The following is an 18,411-nucleotide window of genomic DNA, read 5'->3' as shown; positions in this document are numbered from 1 at the left end:
ATGTGTAGGCTAGTTTGGTCTTCAAAGGGGCCTTATGGGTTAGCAAGGCATCTTATAGCTAAGACTCAGAAGCTATCACTTGCCTGATGTCTCAGATCTACCAGGGAATTGACCGCAGTGTTTCTGGTGTCTGGTGTGGCTTGACTTTCACTGTAGTACACCGCCTCAGGAGAAATAACTTGCAGCCCCTGTCTCTGGGATAGATTAGTTTGTCTGCATGTCATAGTGGGAATGCTCCATTACTGATGCATATGAGGGCCAAGGCCTTAGCCTTCTCACACCTTCAAAGGCCATCTTACTTTGTGGCCAAGAATCAAGAAGCAAGAGCTGCACATTTGGGAGGCATGGCCATTTGTTAAAGGGGCTCAGGCCATTATTTGAGGCAATGGGCCCTTGATCCAGGGGACTGGGCTGAAAGTTTTCCCAAGCCAGGAGTAGATGAGGTGAGGTCACTTCCTTTCTCTGTCTCTCTGTCTCTGTCTCTGTCCCTCTCTCTCTAATGGGAGACAGCATCCTTGAAATTCTTTTCTAATCTCTCAGATCATACTTCTCTAGGCATTTTCTTAAAATATTGATACATGGTGGTAGGATTTCTGGTTCTAGGATTAGGTTTTAGATGATCAAAAAGCACAGGGTATAGAAGTTAAATATTTAGTAGCTTAAAAAAAATTAGAAGGCCTATGGCTCTTGTGCTCTGAACTCTGAGTTTATTTAATGACATAAAATTCAAATAATAATTTAGTAAGTCTGAATCTCCAGGATTGGAATATCTTTATTTTTACTTTTGGTGGTGATAGGCTACTGTACTGGGGCCTAATATTTCATGACTGTAGACTGACTTCCACTAAAGATTGCTTTTGATAGTGAAAGAAGATTTAAAGTGGGATATTTCATGTTTCCAACTGTTCTATAGCATACCAATTGCTCAGAAAACTCCTACTTGTAATGCAAGGATGCAATGAAAATAATTGTGTTGGGGGATGAGAGGGCATCATTTGTGTTTTTTTTTAAGATTTATTTTATTTTATGTTTTAGAAGATTTTATTTTTAAATAACCCCTACACTCAACATGGGGCTTCTACTTTACAACTTGGAGATCTAGTGTCATATGCTCTTCTGACCAAGCCAGCCAGGTGCTCTTGGAAGAGGGCACCATTTGCAATAGGGCATCTTCCTCACTGTATATAATTAGGGCTTGAAGTGTTTTAAGTTAGATTAACCTATGAGGTATCTTCTAAAATACCAATTGCAGATGGGTGCATAGTAAACATTCCAATTTGACTTTTGTATTAGCATTACCAACAAATATTTTCAAAATGAAACCTATGCATTCAGATGACATTTAGTTGTGGTAAAAATGGTATTTTGGTTCCAGGTTGACTTTTCCCTCCAGATTTTTGGTTTGTGTGTCAAAAAATTAGTTATAATAGTTAATAAAATGTGGAGCTTAAAAATCAGTTTCATATTTGCTGGTAAATGTAATGTCACTTGACTAGATGTTAACTAGACTTATTTTGGTGATCATTTTGCAATATATACAAGTATAGGAATATTATGTTGTGCACCTGAAATTAAGATAAAGTTATATGTCAGTTATACCTCAATAAAGAAAACATTTCTTAACTTTCGTGAGTAGTGGAGTACCGAAAATTTTATCAAGAAGTACCTCTATTACTCTCAAAGGAATAGCTATAAGAAAGTGAAAGAAATTTTTAAAAAATAAATTTCATTTTTGTAAAGAAATATAATGAAATAGTAACATTACATACAATAAAATTCTAATCTGATGAAACAGCATCAGTATTTCTTTTAATTAACCAAATGGCATAAAGCACTGTTACAAGGATCTTTCCTCCCCATCAAAATAGTTTAGCTAATGACACAATGATAATATTTCTTTAGATCCTACAACACATCAAATCTGGTGGAAGACTTGAAGATTTTGTATAGAACAGCAGGGCAGCAAGGCAAAGGAATCACTTTCATCTTTACAGACAATGAGATTAAGGATGAGTCATTTTTGGAATATATGAACAATGTTTTATCATCGGGTGAGGTAGGAGCTCATTTATCTTCATGCATTTTGACTCTTCAGATTCCCTCCAACTTTAGAGCTATTTCCTTACATTAGATTTTTTGAGCTAGTGCTATTATAGGGGGTTAGGAAATTAGCAGGAAGAATTGCTAGATAAAGCAATAGAAAAATTGGGTTTTAGAGAATCAAACTGAGCTGATTGGATTTTCAGTATGTCCATTTACCCCTTAGAAGGCTATGACTTTGCAGTTAATAATAGGATCATGTGTATATTATTTGTGTATTTAAAATACGGGGTATTTTATCTTGAGGACTTTGGTTAATTTTTTTCAAAAGGATGTGCAAAAACTTTTTTTTTTTTTTGTAGTCCCAATAGTATTTTGGCTTTTGTTTCCCTTGCCTGAGAAGAGACATCTAGAAAAATACCTTGCCTGAGAAGACACATCTAGAAAAAAATGTTTCTATGGCCGATGTTAGAGAAATTACTGCCTATGTTTTCTTCTAGGAGTTTTATGGCTTCAAGTCTTACATTTAGATATTAATCCACTTTTAGTTTATTTTTGTGTATGGTATGAGATAGCAGTTCACTTTCATTCTTTTGTATGTAGCTGTCCAGTTTTTTCAGCACCATTTACTGAAGAAATGGTCTTTTCCCCATTTATATATTCTTGATTCCTTTGTCATAGATTAATTGAACATGTGAGTGTGGGTTTATTTCTGTGCTTTCTATTCTGTTCCATTGATCTGTAGGTCTGTTTTTGTGTCAGTACCATACTGTTTTGATTGTTATACTCTGTAGTATATCTTAAAATTTAAAAAAAAAATTTTTTTTTATTATTTATTTATGATAGTCGTATATATAGAGAGAGGCAGAGACAAGGCAGAGATAAAGGCAGAGGGAGAAGCAGGCTCCATGCACCGGGAGCCCGACATGGGATTCGATCCCGGGTCTCCAGGATCGCGCCCTGGGCCAAAGGCAGGCGCCAAACCGCTGCGCCACCCAGGGATCCCTGTAGTATATCTTGAAATGTGAGATTGTGATGTGTCCAGCTTTGTTCTTCTTTTTCAAGGTTGCTTTGGTTATTCTGGATCTTTTATGGTTCCATACAAATTTTAGGATTATTTGTTCTAGTTCTGTGAAAAATACTGTGGTATTTTGATAGGGATTGCATTGAATCCAAACGTAGCTTTAGGAATGTTAAAATGGACATTTTAACAATATTGGTTCTCTCAGTCTATAAGCATGGAATATCTTTCCATTTGTTTGTGTCATGAAGACTGGTTAATTTTCTAAAGGTGAGTTTGAGAACACAAACGAAGGAAAAATATCATGTATTGAGTTATATATTTTGATCTGTTTTCATATGCCTGTACTGAATTTGAATATCTGCACTTTTTTTGAAGGTCTCCAACCTATTTGCTCGTGATGAAATTGATGAAATTAATAGTGACCTCATATCAGTCATGAAAAAAGAATACCCCAGGCACCCTCCTACCAATGAGAACCTGCATGACTACTTCATGAATCGAGTCCGACAGAACCTTCACATTGTACTCTGCTTTTCACCTGTGGGGGAGAAATTTCGAAATCAAGCTTTGAAGTTTCCTGCCCTTCTTTCAGGATGCACTATTGACTGGTTCAGCCGATGGCCTAAGGATGCCTTGGTTGCTGGTTAGTGTGGTGGAAATTTTTGTCAGAGTTTTTGGCTAACAGTGTGTGTGTATGGATGTCTGTGTGTTATTTACATTCTGTACTATTTACTATCTCTGTACTGGATTGAGCCAAAAGACTTTGTCCAGTATTTGAGGATTTTTTGCAAGATGATGGTGTTCTTTCACATTAGGTAGCTAATTTTTCCCAGAGTTTGGTTATTAGACAATTGTCTTCAATCTTGTACTCCCTTGGATTAATTTCCAGTGATTCTAGTCTTTTCTGGGATGTTTGAAGGCTTTGTCTCAGTTGGATATCCAGACATGTTCCAAGATGTCCCAGGAAGCCAGTGAGGTTTTAATTGCTTTGATAGCATTTGTGTTCTTTTCAAAGTGGCTTGGTTAACCTCAGAGTAGTTAAAGCCAGATGTCTCTTGGACATTTTGTTATTGTGGCTGCAGTGCTGGAAATTTCTCAGTAAAACCTTGCAGGTGGCCCTAATAGATAAAACAGCGACAAGTGAAGGTGAGGAAGCCTTCTGGAGCTGCCCTCTCAGCCCACATCTGTGCCATGCCCACCTCTGGGTCTCCAGTCTTGCAATATCCACTGTGAAAAACAACTGATTAGCCTAGAGCAACCTATAAACCCTTTATAGATGGAGACACTGGGGACAATGAAGCTAAGGGAATAGTCAGAGGTGTAAGAAGCCATTAGGATCAATACCGGGGCTAGAACCCAGGTTTATTATGTATATGTATATATTCTTAGCCACTGTTCTCTCCATACTGCTGTTGACAATAATGGTTTTCCAATCTGTGGCTTTTCAACACAGACTATTTTTACAGACTTGAAGTACACATGTACAGTTTTCTCTTTTGTCTTTTAAGGTTTGAGAAAAGACCAGTGATTTAAAATTTTAAGTCCTATCAAAATGTAAATACAACTAAGGTAAAACCTTAAAATTCCTTAAAGTAGGGTATAAATGAGAACGCAAATGACAGAATTTAAGAGGTATATTAAAGTTAACTATGAAATATGATAATTAACGTGGAAGTATTTTGTGGAGTATCATCTAAGGTATTATTATGAACAGTAAAATAACAATTTCAGGCGACAAACATTGTAATATACTGTAATTAAGATGATTTAATTTAAATACAGAGCCCTTGCTGCTAGGTGTCTATTTCAATCATCTCTTCTATTACAGGACAAAGGCTGTATTGATCTTTTCTTAGTTAATTTCTCACAGGGCCTCCCTTTTCTTTTAAGTCTCATTGTCCATATCTTGGCTACTATAAATGATGCTGCAGTGAACATGGGAGCACAGATTATGTCTTTGAGATAGTGATATTTCTTTCCAGGTATATGTGCTTGGAAGTGAAATTGTTGGATCATATGATAATTCTATTTTTATTTTTATTTTATTATTTTATTAAGATTTTATTTATTTATTTTTAGAGAGAGAGGAAGAGAGAGAATGTGTGAGCAGGGGGAGGGGCAGAGACAGAGGGAAAGAGAATCTTGAGCAGACTCCATGCTGAGCATGGAGCCCTACATGGAGCTTGATCCCACAACCCTGAGATCATGACTTGAGCTGAAACCAAGAGTCAGATGCTGAACCAACTGTGCCACCCAGGTGCCCCTGTATTTTAATTTTTTAAGGAACCCTCACACTGTTTCCCACGTGGCTGCACCAGTTTGTATTCCCACTAATAGTGCACATGGGTTCCCTTTTCCCCATACCCTTGATGACACTTGTTATTGGGGGTGGGGGTCTTTTTTTAAATTTTTTTATAACAGTCATTTTAACTGGTGTGAAGTGAAATCTCACTGCAATTTTGATTTGCATTTTCCTGATGATTAGTGATGTTTTTTTTATATACCTGTTGTCCATTTGTATATCTTCTCTGGAGATTGCTCTTTTCAATTCCTTTGCCCATTTTAATCAGATTACTTTTTTTTTTGTTTTGTTTTTTGCTATTGAGTTGTAGGAGTTCTTTATTTTGTATATTAATCCTTTATCAGAGGTATGGTTTGCAAATATTTTCTCCCATTCCATAAGCTACTTGTTCATTTGTTAGTTGCTTCCCTTGCCACATAGAAGATTTTTTTTAGTTTGATGTAGTCCCACTTTGTTTTTGCTTTTGTTGCCTGTGCTTTTGGTGATTGCCAAGATCAAAGTCAGGAGCTTACCTATTATGTTTTTTTTTCTAGGAGTTTTATGGTTTCAGGTCTTACGTTTAGGTCTTTATTTTGGTTTGATTTTTTTGTGTATGGTGTAAGACAAGGCTCCAGTTTCATTCTTTGGCACATAGATATCCTGTTTTCCCAGCACCATTTAGTAAAAGAGACTATCCTTTCCCCATTATATGTGTTATTGGCAGCCTCAGTTGACTGTATATGTTTGTGTTTATTTCTGGACTTTCTTCTGTTTCTTTGGTCTATATGCCTACTAGTAATGCCAGTACCATACTGTTTTGATTAGTGTGACCTTGTAATACATTTTGAAATCAGGAAGTGGGATGCCTCCAGCTTTGTTCTTTCTCAAAATTGCTTTGGCCATTTGAGGTTTTCTGGGCTTTTAAAAAATAATAATTCTTCCAAATTATAAATACATGATGTCTTTCAATATATTTGTGTTTAATTTCTTTCATTTGTATTTTATAGTTTTAGTGTTGCAAGTCTTTCATATCCTTTGGTAGAGTTTATTCCTATGCATTTTATTCTTTTTGATGCTATTATAAATTAGATTATTTTCTTAGTTTATTTTTTGGATTGTTGTTACTGTTATTATTTTCTGGCTTAAAGATGCTCAGAAGGCTAATCCTAGATTTTGTAGTATTTTAATAACTAAAGTGCTTTTGGAAAAAATGTGAGTTTTTTATATATGTGAATTAAAATTGACTAAGTCTTTTGATGAAACATTTAAAGAAAAAAGAGAAAACCAGAGAAGTAGTTGCTCAAACAGCTTCTGAGTGAGCTGTTGCTCACCTTTCTGCGGCTACCAAGAAAATGTAGAGCTGTGCAGTCCAGGATGATGCCATTGTGGGATCTTATTCCTTCTGTCTTGCTGTCATCTCAGGATGTGGCTCTTACTCTTACAGGCACTGGGTAGCTGCTGCATCCCTAGGCATCATGTTTGTTGATGCACCATGAAGTTTGCCTTTTATTTCAGGACAACATTCTTCCCTAAGAACTTTTGTCTACATGTCATTGGCTTGAACCAGGTCACCCCTACTTATAAGAGAGTCTGGGGAATCAAAGGATTTTAGTTGGACAGATTGTTACCCTGAGCAAAATAGAGATTCTTTTAGTAGCAGAGAAGAGATGGCTGGAAAGGCAACTAATACACCTTTTTCACTTTGTGACTTCAGTTCTTTAAATGAAGTAGAAATTCAAGGAACCAAAATTCAGGGACTGAGGCCAGCATTCTCTCTCTCCCACACATACCTCATCTCATTTCCATCAGGTGACATGAACACACATTATCAAAATATACTCCACACCAACCCCAGGCATCATTCTGAAGGTGGGTCCCAAAACTGGCATTACTGCTTTGGTGATTAGATAATGAAGATGACCTTGGAAGAGTTTTCCATGGCCTCTTCCTTGAGTCTTAGCAGGTGTGGGCCCCCCCCTAGGTGAAAGCAAACTGACTTTTCATAAACTTTCTTGCACCAGAGATTGGAGTCTTTGGGAAAATATGTTTGAATCCACCCTGTTTTTATTCTCTGACTTTTTTGGAAAGAGAAAAAGAACACTTGCTACATTAAGAAAGTCACCGTTTTTTATACTCTCTGATCATATAAGAAGAAAAAAATCGTTATATAGTAAATACAAGGGAATTTTCAGAAAGTGGGAACTTCCTGAGGATACACCATAATGCCAGGTAAAGCACTTAGTATCAAGCCTGCACATGGTGAATATTGCAGCTGTTGGAGTTAATACCTACAAAAACTTTTTCATAGGCAAGGATTATTCTTATGTTTCCAGTGCCTTGACTTAAACTCCCTGGAATTTAAAATGTTCTTTGTAGAGGTTGCTTAACTCATGAGAAAATATGACTTCTGAGTCTTTATTGCCTTTCAGTGTATGTGGTAAACTATGTTCATAACCAAGCTGATGAATGGTACCTATTATTTACATAGATATAAATAAATACTTCCCCACAATTACTGCTTTAAGAACTTAATTCAATGATCAGTTACTGATCATTTTTTCTTTCCCAACTGTCACCTGATAGGTTTGATTCCTTCATTTTCCTTCCGTTTTTATTGGCTGTATTTCTGTTTGCAACCCTTATGTACATTATTCAGTACTTTCAGTACTTTTCAAGGAAATCCTTAGCTGGTTATGATCATTTTATTTATTTATTTATTTATTTATTTATTTATTTATTTATTTTAAAAAAATATTTTATTTATTTATTCATGAGAGACACACAGAAAGAGAGACAGAGACACAGGCAGAGGGAGAAACGGGCTCCATGCAGGGAGCCTGATGTGGGACTCAGTCCTGGATCCCAGAATCACACCCTGAGCTGAAGGCAGACCCTCAACCACTGAGCCACCCAGGCTTCCCTGGTTATGATAATTTTTAACTGTATCATTTACAACCTTTGTAAATTCTTTAGAGTTGAGACCAAGTTTCACAGCAGTCTCACTCCATGGCCCCATCACAGGGGCAGACATGCAGCAGATGCGTGATGTGTATGTGGTGATTGATTAGCTCTGACTTTATGACCTATTCCTATAATAGGAAATGCTGCCTTAGAATTGGTCCCATGATTGGCACCAGATAAAGGGTGGGAAGATAAAGGTCTCCAACAGGAGGTTTTTACCCAAACATTTTTAAAGGACACTGTAAATTAGAACTGACTGCCAATGGCCAGCTGCCACTTTTGAGAACAAGATGGCCCAGGCATACAAAAATGTAGTGACAAACATTCCCATACCAAATGTAATCAGAACCTGGGGGGATAAAGGGTATGACAGGTTCTGCGTTTAAAAATAAATGGGCTTGTTAAATACGAGTACCAGGTGGGCACTGATTTCTAAGTTATTTGTACCACTTTGGTCCTTATGTAAAGCATAGAACAGGCTGGCTGCTTACCAGAACCTGCAGCCGTGCAGAAGAGACTTCCTTGCATAAATACCAGAAAACAAAGACTGATGGTAGTTTTGAGCTCTGTTCTAGTTTTAAACATGAAAGGGAAAATAAAATTGTTGAAGTCATAGGCTTGGGGCCAAAAATGCTGACAGATATGTACCTCAATGGGGCTATAAAAATGGTGTGTACTCCCAAGAAATGTCTAAATCCTTCAATAATAGCCAGTTAACTTTTCAAATGGTAATTCATGTTCATATTTCACCCATTGCCATCTTTATTCTTTCTAGTGTCTGAACACTTCCTGTCTTCCTATGATATTGACTGCAGTTTGGAAACCAAGAAGGAAGTGGTCCAGTGCATGGGCTCCTTCCAGGATGGGGTAGCTGAGAAGTGTGTTGATTATTTCCAGAGATTCCGACGCTCTACTCATGTGACTCCCAAGTCATACCTCTCTTTTATTCAGGGCTATAAGTGCACATACAGAGAAAAGCATGTGGAAGTGCACACTCTGGCCAACAGGTGAGTGTGAAGTTCAGATATAAAATTATTTTAAAGCAGTGGCTGTTAACTGGGGGAAAATTTGCTCCTAGGAAGCATTTTGCAGTGACTAGGAGCATTTTTGTTTGTTACAACTTAGGTGGTAGGGGCTGGGAAGGGGTGCTACTGGCATCAGATGAACAGAGATCAGGGATGCTGTTAAATATCCTCCAGTATAGGAGGTAGCCCCCCACAGCAAAGAATCATCCAGTCCCAAATGCCAACAGTGCTGAGTCTAAGACACCCTCCTCTCAAGTCTATTCAAAGGATTATTCCATGATTGCTAGAAGCTTTATTCTTGCCCAGTAGAATTAAATGTTGCCCAGTGTTTTATGTGGGCAATATGTTATAATACTGTTATAATACTGAATGACATAATGGTAGAAATACTTCCCGCCTCCCTCTTCTCTCCCACTTTTCTGGGGTCTAGAGTAGGAGAATCTGGCCGATGCTAAATTTCACTGCATGTTGAATACCCTACTACCCTGGAGGCTGTTCTAGGTTTCGCTGCTCTGCCCTGCTCTTTTATGAACACTTAGAGCTCCTGCCTGCATATGGCCAGAACCAGCCAGAGCTGCTCCCTAAGGGTCCCTGGGTGGGAGATTGTGCTGACTGACTCTGTGAGCTCCAGTCTTTGAGGTCACATCATCTCAGGTCCAGATAGTCAGTGGTCTCTTCATACGTTGTTCTAATGACTTCAAATTTGTTTCTTTCCTTGATCCCAAATCTTTCTTCTTTTAACTTAATTGTCTTTTTTTTTTTTTAAACAGTAGTTATTTATTTTCCTTCTTCTATGATAGGGCTTCAAGCATTGAAGTCTATTGTCATTTAATTAAACTTCATTAAGCGTGAATCCTGCATGATACAGATTCTAGACCCACCATCGTTCTTCATGCTATGCAGTGTCATAACGGGGTCACGCTCCCACGTGTGGTCTATGAAAAACTTTCAAATGTGTTCCGTCTGGCATCAACTCTGGGTGTATATTTCTTTTTGTCAAGCCCTCTTGGATTGCTATTTGCACATATGCTAATTCTTCAAATAGAACTATTACTATCTTTATTAATGAATCAGTGCTTGGAAAATGTGGCTGAATACAACAAATTTTAATATGGCTTACTTGGATTTTCAATCCTAGAATGAATACTGGATTGGAAAAGCTAAAAGAGGCCTCAGAGTCTGTTGCAGCCCTGAGCAAAGAACTGGAAGTGAAAGAAAAGGAGCTTCAAGTGGCCAATGATAAAGCTGACACGGTGTGTGGGCACTTGTGCATGTGCCGTATTTGTTTTAAATTCCTAGTAATAAGTGTTAATGACGTATGCATATTGACTACATTGTAACCATGAAAATATAAATTATTTCCAAGAGAATGCAGTACTCTTAATTTTATTGTGAAATATTTTATAAGTGGGCAAAATCAATAAATCAAGGAAAAACGTTTATCTTTCAGATTGACAAGGTATGTTTTTTTTGTTTTATATTGAATTAGGTCTTAAAAGAAGTGACAATGAAGGCACAGGCTGCTGAAAAGGTCAAGGCTGAGGTACAGAAGGTGAAGGACAAAGCCCAAGCCATTGTGGACAGCATCTCTAAAGATAAAGCCATTGCTGAAGAAAAACTGGAAGCAGCAAAACCAGCATTAGAAGAAGCAGAAGCAGCCCTGCAGGTAAATCTATGTGATAGGAGAGATGTCAAGTTCAGTGTCTAGGATGAGGACAAAGACGAGATGAGTAACAGCAAGGAAATGTTCTACTGCTTCAGACCAAAGGTCTCTTCACTGGAACAATTGCAAGTAATATTTCCTGCAGGGAGATGTTAGTAGGTCTTTATAGATTTTGCACTTGCTACTTCACATCTCATTTTCTTCACTCATGAATGATGGGCAATGTCATATATTGATGGTCAGGAGTTCTGGGTTCTCTTTTCCCCTCTGTCACTAGTGACATTGGGAATGTCACATAGAATTTCTAAGATAACATTTCCCTATTTGTTCATTGAGGATGCTGGAGTAGGTCTGGAAAGTATGGTGTTCTCTGAGTGTATCTATGAATTAGTATCCAAATACTAATGTGGCTTGTTAATGGAGGGTTTCGAGCAGGCTCTGACAGTTGTTCAACGCAATCATGTGACAAGAACAGGAAGAGGGAAATTAGAAAGAAGGTTGGATTCTGAGAAAATATGAGTTTAATGAAATGGGCCAGAACTTATAGGGCTAGTCAAATGCTGAAGACTCAATGTAAGATTCTTTGGACTCAGTTTTAGATTACTTATTCTTCAGTCTTGCTTATCTATTGTTGTATGTTATTCATTCCTGGCTGGAGAAATGAAGCCTTGGTGCTCTGTCCATGGCTAATTCAGGTTCTAGAACCTCAACTGAGCATGCCTCATTACTTGATAATGTAATTTTTTAAACTTTATTGTAAGCTCAGCGCCTAAAACACTTCTCAATCTTTTTGATCCAAGTTGAGTCTTTAAGCTTCCTGAGAAATATACAGATATGAATGTCTACTCTTTTGAGACAATAAAGATATTGCCATTGTCTCCTATATCTCTCCAACTTTCCACACTACTCTTACTGGGATATATCTTTACTTTCTGTTCCTCTGTTTCTTCTTTCTCTGGCTACACTGTGCTTCTTTATCCCCGAATGGGTCTTCAGTCTCTCTTGAGTTTGTGGGCTCCTCATCTGCCCCTTTAAAAAAAACTAATTTATCAATGTATGACTGTCATGTAAAAAGCTGTACATGTGTAATGTATACAACCTGAGAGTTTGGGAATTAAGTTTATACCCGTGAAACCATCCCCACCTTCAAATCCATTGACATGTCCATCACCTCCCAAAGATCCCCCCTCCCCACACTGCTCCCTTTAATATTATTGTTGCTGTTTTATGTGGTAAAAACATTTAACATCATATCTAAAATCTGCCCTCTTGGCAAATTTGAATATATAATACAGTATTAACTATAGGCACTGTGCCATGTAGTAGCTGTTCAGAATTTATTTATTCTGTATAACTGAAAATCTGTACCTCTTGACCATCAGCTCCCCACTTCCTCCTCCTGCCAGACCTGACAACCACTGTTCTATTCTCTGCTTCTATGAATCTTGACTATTTTAGGTTCCATATAAATGGAATCATATAGTATTTGTTTTCCTGTATTTGGTTTATTTTACTTGGCAAAATGGCCCCTAGGTCTGTCCATGTTGTTTCAAATGGCATGATTTCCTTTTTTTTTTTCTTTTAAAGACTGAATAATATTCCATTGTACATAGGCACTCACACACACACAGAAAGACACACACACTTGCACATGCATACACTCTATCTATCTATCTATCTATCTATCATCTATCTATCATCTATCTCTTGCATTTCTTTATCCACTCATCCATTGGTGGATATTTAGATTGTGTCTATATCTTGGCTATTATAAATAATGCTACAGTGAACATGGGAGTGCAGATCTCTTCAAGATCCTGAACCCCACCCACTCCCTTTCTTTTTGGGGGGCATCTTGGCTTTAGACTAAGAGTCTCTGATCAACAGAGATAATATATTGATAGTGTAAAGACACTTCTAAACCTTTACTGAGCTCATGATACCTAATGGCATCATGGAAACTGAGCATATGGCATCTTAGATCATGTTTGCACTCTCTCTCTGTCTCTCTCTCTCAAATAAATAAATAAATAAATAAAATCTTAAAAAAAAAGATCTGGAAGAGATGAGTGTACATGATTTGTCCTAGAAATAGGACTGTATCAGATTATTATACTTAGTATTTTTCTAAAAATTATTCCACAGTGTAAGAGATAGAGCAGTTATCAGCAACCACAATCATTCTATGTGACTATTAAGTAATTTACTGTCTCAGAATCTCCATACTCCAATCTCTCAGAATGGGACAGGACTTATCTGAGTTCTTGAAATTTGTATTGCTTAAGTTCCATCAATTTAAAGGTAATTTCCCAGCTCAGAAACTTCTAATTATTCAATCTGTCAGCCCTGGGGCTACCTGCCGGTGTCAGCCCATTGTAACAAATCTAGGGGGATGCTAAAGAGGCAGATTCTTGACCCATATAACTAATGAGTAGAAAGCACTGCACATACTAGAGTTGAGAATTCCTTGTAGCTCCCTGAGTGCTGAGTATTCTTTTTCTTTCAGATCACACTTTCTTTTTTTTTCTGACACAGAGTGGTCTGTATGTTTTTAAAGAAGTCACAGCTCCTTAGCTACTCACCAGCATTTCCCTCACTGTCTCCTCTTGCTGTCAGTTTGAATTGTAAAAGTTTGAACTTTTTAGGACATGTGTTTCTTTGGGATTAACTATGCATCTAAACATTATGACTCTGAATCTAACTCAAAAATGCTTGCTTTCCTCTGTCAAAATAGCACTTAGAGATTATAGGTTTGTTCACACTTTCTTTTCTGAGATTGGATAATGACCTCCTCTCATCTCACAGACCATCAAGCCTTCAGACATCGCCACTGTCCGCACGTTGGGCCGACCCCCTCACCTCATCATGAGGATCATGGATTGTGTGCTGCTCCTGTTTCAAAGGAAAGTTAATGCAGTGAAAATTGACCTGGAAAAAAGCTGTACAATCCCTTCCTGGCAGGAATCTTTAAAACTCATGACTGCAGGAAACTTTTTACAGAATTTACAGGTTGGTAGCTCAATAATGATGGACTGAGAGGGGACTCAGACTTCATTAGAGTGTCTGAACCCTTTAGTAGAATAAATTTCAGAAAAGAATTTATTGCACAAATATACAAAATTTTTTTACCATCTTTATTGAGGTATAATCACATATAAAAATTCTCTGTATTGGGAGATTTATAGTGTTTGCCAATTTCCACGGTGTAAATATCCCCACAATGGCCAATTTCAAGCTACCAAAATGATCTTACTGAATGTAGGGCTGGGGAGAGGTACATAGTCGAATATAAGGTATGTACCACCTTGTAGATACAATAGATATAGATGACCTCAAAACATAGATGGTAAAGTGTAGTAAAATAATAGAAAGTGTTTACTTTTACTATGCATTATTTTTATTTTAAGGGAAATTTATTTAACTAAGTTTATATAAATTCTTAATAACAGTTCTATTTAACAAGCAGTGTACAGAATTCCTGAAAATTTAGCAATGTTTCCTCATGAGCTTGTATGAACAAGCACAGTGTGAAATCCTGAAATACATTTCAATTTATTTGTCCATTGGACTGTTGATGGATTTTTGGGTTGTTACCAGTTTTTGGCTATTGTAAATAAAGCTACTATGATAGTTGGTCTATAGGTCATTTGGTGGGTGTATTTGCATTTCAGTTGGCTCTGTACTCTGGAATGGGATTTCTGGGTCTTTGATTTTACATTTTTTTAATAGCTGTAAGTTTTCTTTGATTGGAGTATAGTTGACACATGTTACATGTTTTTCAGGTGTGCAATAGTGATTAGACAATTCTGTACATTGTGCTATGCTCATCACAAGTGTAGCTACCATCTCTATACATTTAAACAGCTTTATATAGAGTGCCAAAGAGTTTTCAAAAAATAGCTGTGTCAGTTTACACATCTGCCAGCAGTAAGTTGTTCTACATCTTTTTTAAAAAATATTTTTATTTAAATTCAATTTAGTTAACTTAGAGTGTATTATTAGTTTCAGGGGTAAAATTTAGTGATTCATCAGTTGCATATAATAGCCAGTGCTCATCATGTCACATGCCCTCCTTAATGCCCATCACCCAGTTACCCCATCCCCCCATGCACCTCTCTTACAGCAACTCTCAGTTTGTTTCCTATGATGAAGAGTCTCTTATGGTTTGTCTCCCTCTCTGTTTTCCCCTTATTTTATTTTTCCTTCCTTTCCCTATGTTCATCTGTTTTGTCTCTTAAATTCTACATATGAGTAAAATCATATGGTATTTGTCTTTCTTTGATTTACTTGTTTCACTTAGGGTAATACCCTCTAGTTCTATCCATGTCCTTGCAAATGGCCAGATTTCATTCTTTCTTGATGGCTGAGTAATAATAGATTGTGTATATATACCACAGCTTCTTTATCCATTCATCAGCCGATGAATGGAGGGGAGGTGACACTCTGAGTGTGTGTGGCACTGATTGAGTGCATGTGGAATGGCAGTGGTGATAGAGGAGACTGAAGAGGTTTTCTCAGAAAAACATGACAGTGGAATCAGATTTCACATAGGATCCTGATGGGTTACTCTAGGTTCCCATCCTATGTACCTGGTGGCACAACCATTGCTCTCGGAAGCTCTCTTGCCATTTGTCTTTTGTCACCACTGTCTTTCCATTGTTCCCAAATATTCTTCTGGCTTCACTATTTCTCTAGTGTCATAAAAGAAACTGGTACTGGAAGATTTCTCAATGATAGTGTGTATTCCACCCTACCTTATGTATGTTCTGTGAAAGCTTTTATTTAGGTGCTGCATTCCTTTCCACTTGGAGAACATCTGATTATCTTTAAGATGAGCGAACATTGCTTGAGGGGGTCCAGTTTCGTTGTTTGGCCAGTCTTCTGTTGATGTAAAAAAGTGTTCTTAATCCACTTCTGCTACTATTTCTAAGTTTTATCCCTTCAGAAGATAACAGTTCTCTCATATTCTGGGTAATTTTATGATTAAATTTAATTTATTATTGCCCTCAGAGCCTAATGTCTAGGTTGTAACCTTTATATTTCAGATGAGTTTAATAGAACCTCTGTTTAAATGTATTAAGCATTTAGTTGCTGCTAAATGCTAAATATATTTTGTCCTTAGGCTGAATATACCTGAGTATATTTGTTTTCCATTATTGATTTTATGGGCTTATACAATTCACCTATTTAGGATTAATGACATGAAAATGTAACCATCTTAGTATTCATCACCTAAATAATTTACTCTTTCCCTGGGTCCCAGAACATTTATTTAGGGTTGGTATCTCTTATTCACAGAAGCTAAAGTAAGCTCTGACTTCTTTGCTATCACTGCTTGCCCTGTTTTCACTTTCATGACTTTAGCCCAATATCCTGAAATATCAGCAAAATGTGATATCATGCATCCCTTCCTCGTTGTTCAGTAATTTCAATGACATAATGTGAGTATGACTTTGTGGAAAAAAGTATTTTGACTTAATTATACTCTTTTCTTTCATAGCAATTCCCAAAAGACACAATAAATGAAGAAGTGATAGAATTTTTGAATCCATACTTTGAAATGACAGACTACAACATTGAAACAGCTAAACGTGTATGTGGGAACGTAGCTGGTCTTTGCTCCTGGACCAAAGCCATGGCTGCCTTCTTTTCTATAAACAGAGAAGTGTTGCCTCTGAAGGTGAGTCTCCTAGGTAGAACTGTGCAATACATGCCTATAAAGCCCCTTAGGTCAATTAGTTTTGCCTTTTCATATAGCATAGGAGCCTTTAGCCTCTGGTGGTGTATTCAAGTCCATGGGAGAGCAAGTGACAGAAAGGCTGAGCACAGGATGTTTCTCTTCTCTGTAATACCTCTCTAATCAGAGTTGTATGAACCTTTAAGCATGGACTCTTTACAAGGATGCCAAGTCCATTGTGGGATCCTGGATATTTTTCTTCCACAGTGTCAACTTAGAAGAAAGAAACACTGAAAACTATAGCATAGAATCTCCTGGCAATGTCCAAGATCTCCTGCCAGGGAATCTTATGTCTGCACACAATTGGTGGCTAGTCTGGGCTATAAGTTATGACATGGTATTCTTACTTTTTTCCTTTGTTTCTCAGGAAAGAAACTGAATGTCATCTGTTCTTCAATGTGATTTGATAATATGCCTGTTTCCCTTTGAGTAATTGCATTTCTAAGCTTCATAGGCACATATTCCTCCACCATCAGAGACTGTCTGCAGCAGATGGAGAGGCAAATACATGTTTTAGAAATGGCATACCAATGTCTCAAAAATCACACATGTGGCCTGGTTGATTATTTTGCTCTTGTATGAGTCTAATCTTTCTCAACCATCAACTGAAACCCACTTATGCTTGTAAGCTGTCCAAGGAGTTTAATAATCATGATAAAAATAATCATAAGTGGAAAGAAGATATGGATAGGGTTGCAAATCCCATTTTATTTTCTAACTGTTACCATACCCGGGTCATTTATTCAGGGGCTGAAGCCCCTTGGGGTCCTAAGCGAACTTAAAGGAACAATGACTCATTTAGTTTAGAGAATTTGAGAGCAAATAATTGATGTCATGCTGTCGATATGATGAATTCTGGGACCATTGAAGACTCCAGCATAGCTCAAAATGGGCATTCTGATATTGCCTGAATTATAACTACCCTATCAAATGAAAAATACAGGACATCTTTTGCAAATGTTTCTAGTGAGTAAGCATATAGTGTTTTTAAGGGAATTACTGTTGAATTTATGATGGGTAGCTTTTATTTTGTTGTAATTATTTTAAATAAAATGAGCTGAAATCAGTACCAAATGATGGCCATTCTGATCAAGGTTTACATAAGAACAAGAAAATCCCTTCCTCTGGGATTTTCCAGGACATTTTAGCACCCCCCCCCCCCCCACCACGGTCATATGACAACATGATCCTGCAGTTGGAAGTGAAGAGAGAACACTGTCAGAAGGGGGAACCTTTTACTTACTCCTAGAACCTCCACCTTTCTTTCTGAGAAGTTGGTCCTGGAAGTGATCAGGACCCAGCCTCTCAGCTCCCAGCCTCTGGGAGCCTAGAATGTGTCAGGTCTCTCTGAATGTTCAGGCATGAAAATGAGTGCAATTAGAGAGAGTCTGCATACTCCCTGCTTAAGGAGAAGGTGAAATAGAGAGAGTGCAGATTATCACTGGGCACCTCTGCGTACATTAGTATGAAGCATCACTGACCAAGGCCCCTCATTTCATATATTCCTGGAGGGACTTCTCTGGCCAGCTCCTGCTTCTGAATGAGGACAGTTTAAGGACACTTCTTACACTCCAGGTGGAACCTCCTCAACACTAAGCAGTGATGGGGACACCAAGGAGCTGTGCTTCTTCCGGCAATCCCGGTCAATGGACCCAGTGACATCTAGTAGTGAATAAACTT

At 37.6% G+C, this 18,411-nt stretch overlaps 1 protein-coding gene across 1 annotated transcript in view; it reads left to right on the top strand.

Annotated features, from left to right (window-relative positions):
• Positions 1–18,411, top strand: part of DNAH5 (dynein axonemal heavy chain 5) — a 217,189-nt gene that overhangs the window by 140,035 nt on the left and 58,743 nt on the right. The window contains exons 54-60 of the mRNA XM_072752730.1: positions 1,903–2,056; positions 3,440–3,707; positions 9,082–9,313; positions 10,470–10,584; positions 10,821–10,997; positions 13,800–14,003; positions 16,495–16,674. Of these exons, the coding sequence (XP_072608831.1) occupies positions 1,903–2,056; positions 3,440–3,707; positions 9,082–9,313; positions 10,470–10,584; positions 10,821–10,997; positions 13,800–14,003; positions 16,495–16,674 (1,330 nt within the window). The remainder of the gene's footprint in view (positions 1–1,902; positions 2,057–3,439; positions 3,708–9,081; positions 9,314–10,469; positions 10,585–10,820; positions 10,998–13,799; positions 14,004–16,494; positions 16,675–18,411) is intronic.

This window comes from Vulpes vulpes, chromosome 3 (genome assembly GCF_048418805.1).
Source record: "Vulpes vulpes isolate BD-2025 chromosome 3, VulVul3, whole genome shotgun sequence".
Taxonomy (NCBI): Eukaryota; Metazoa; Chordata; class Mammalia; order Carnivora; family Canidae; genus Vulpes; species Vulpes vulpes.
This window is presented reverse-complemented; position numbering and strand designations above follow the sequence as displayed.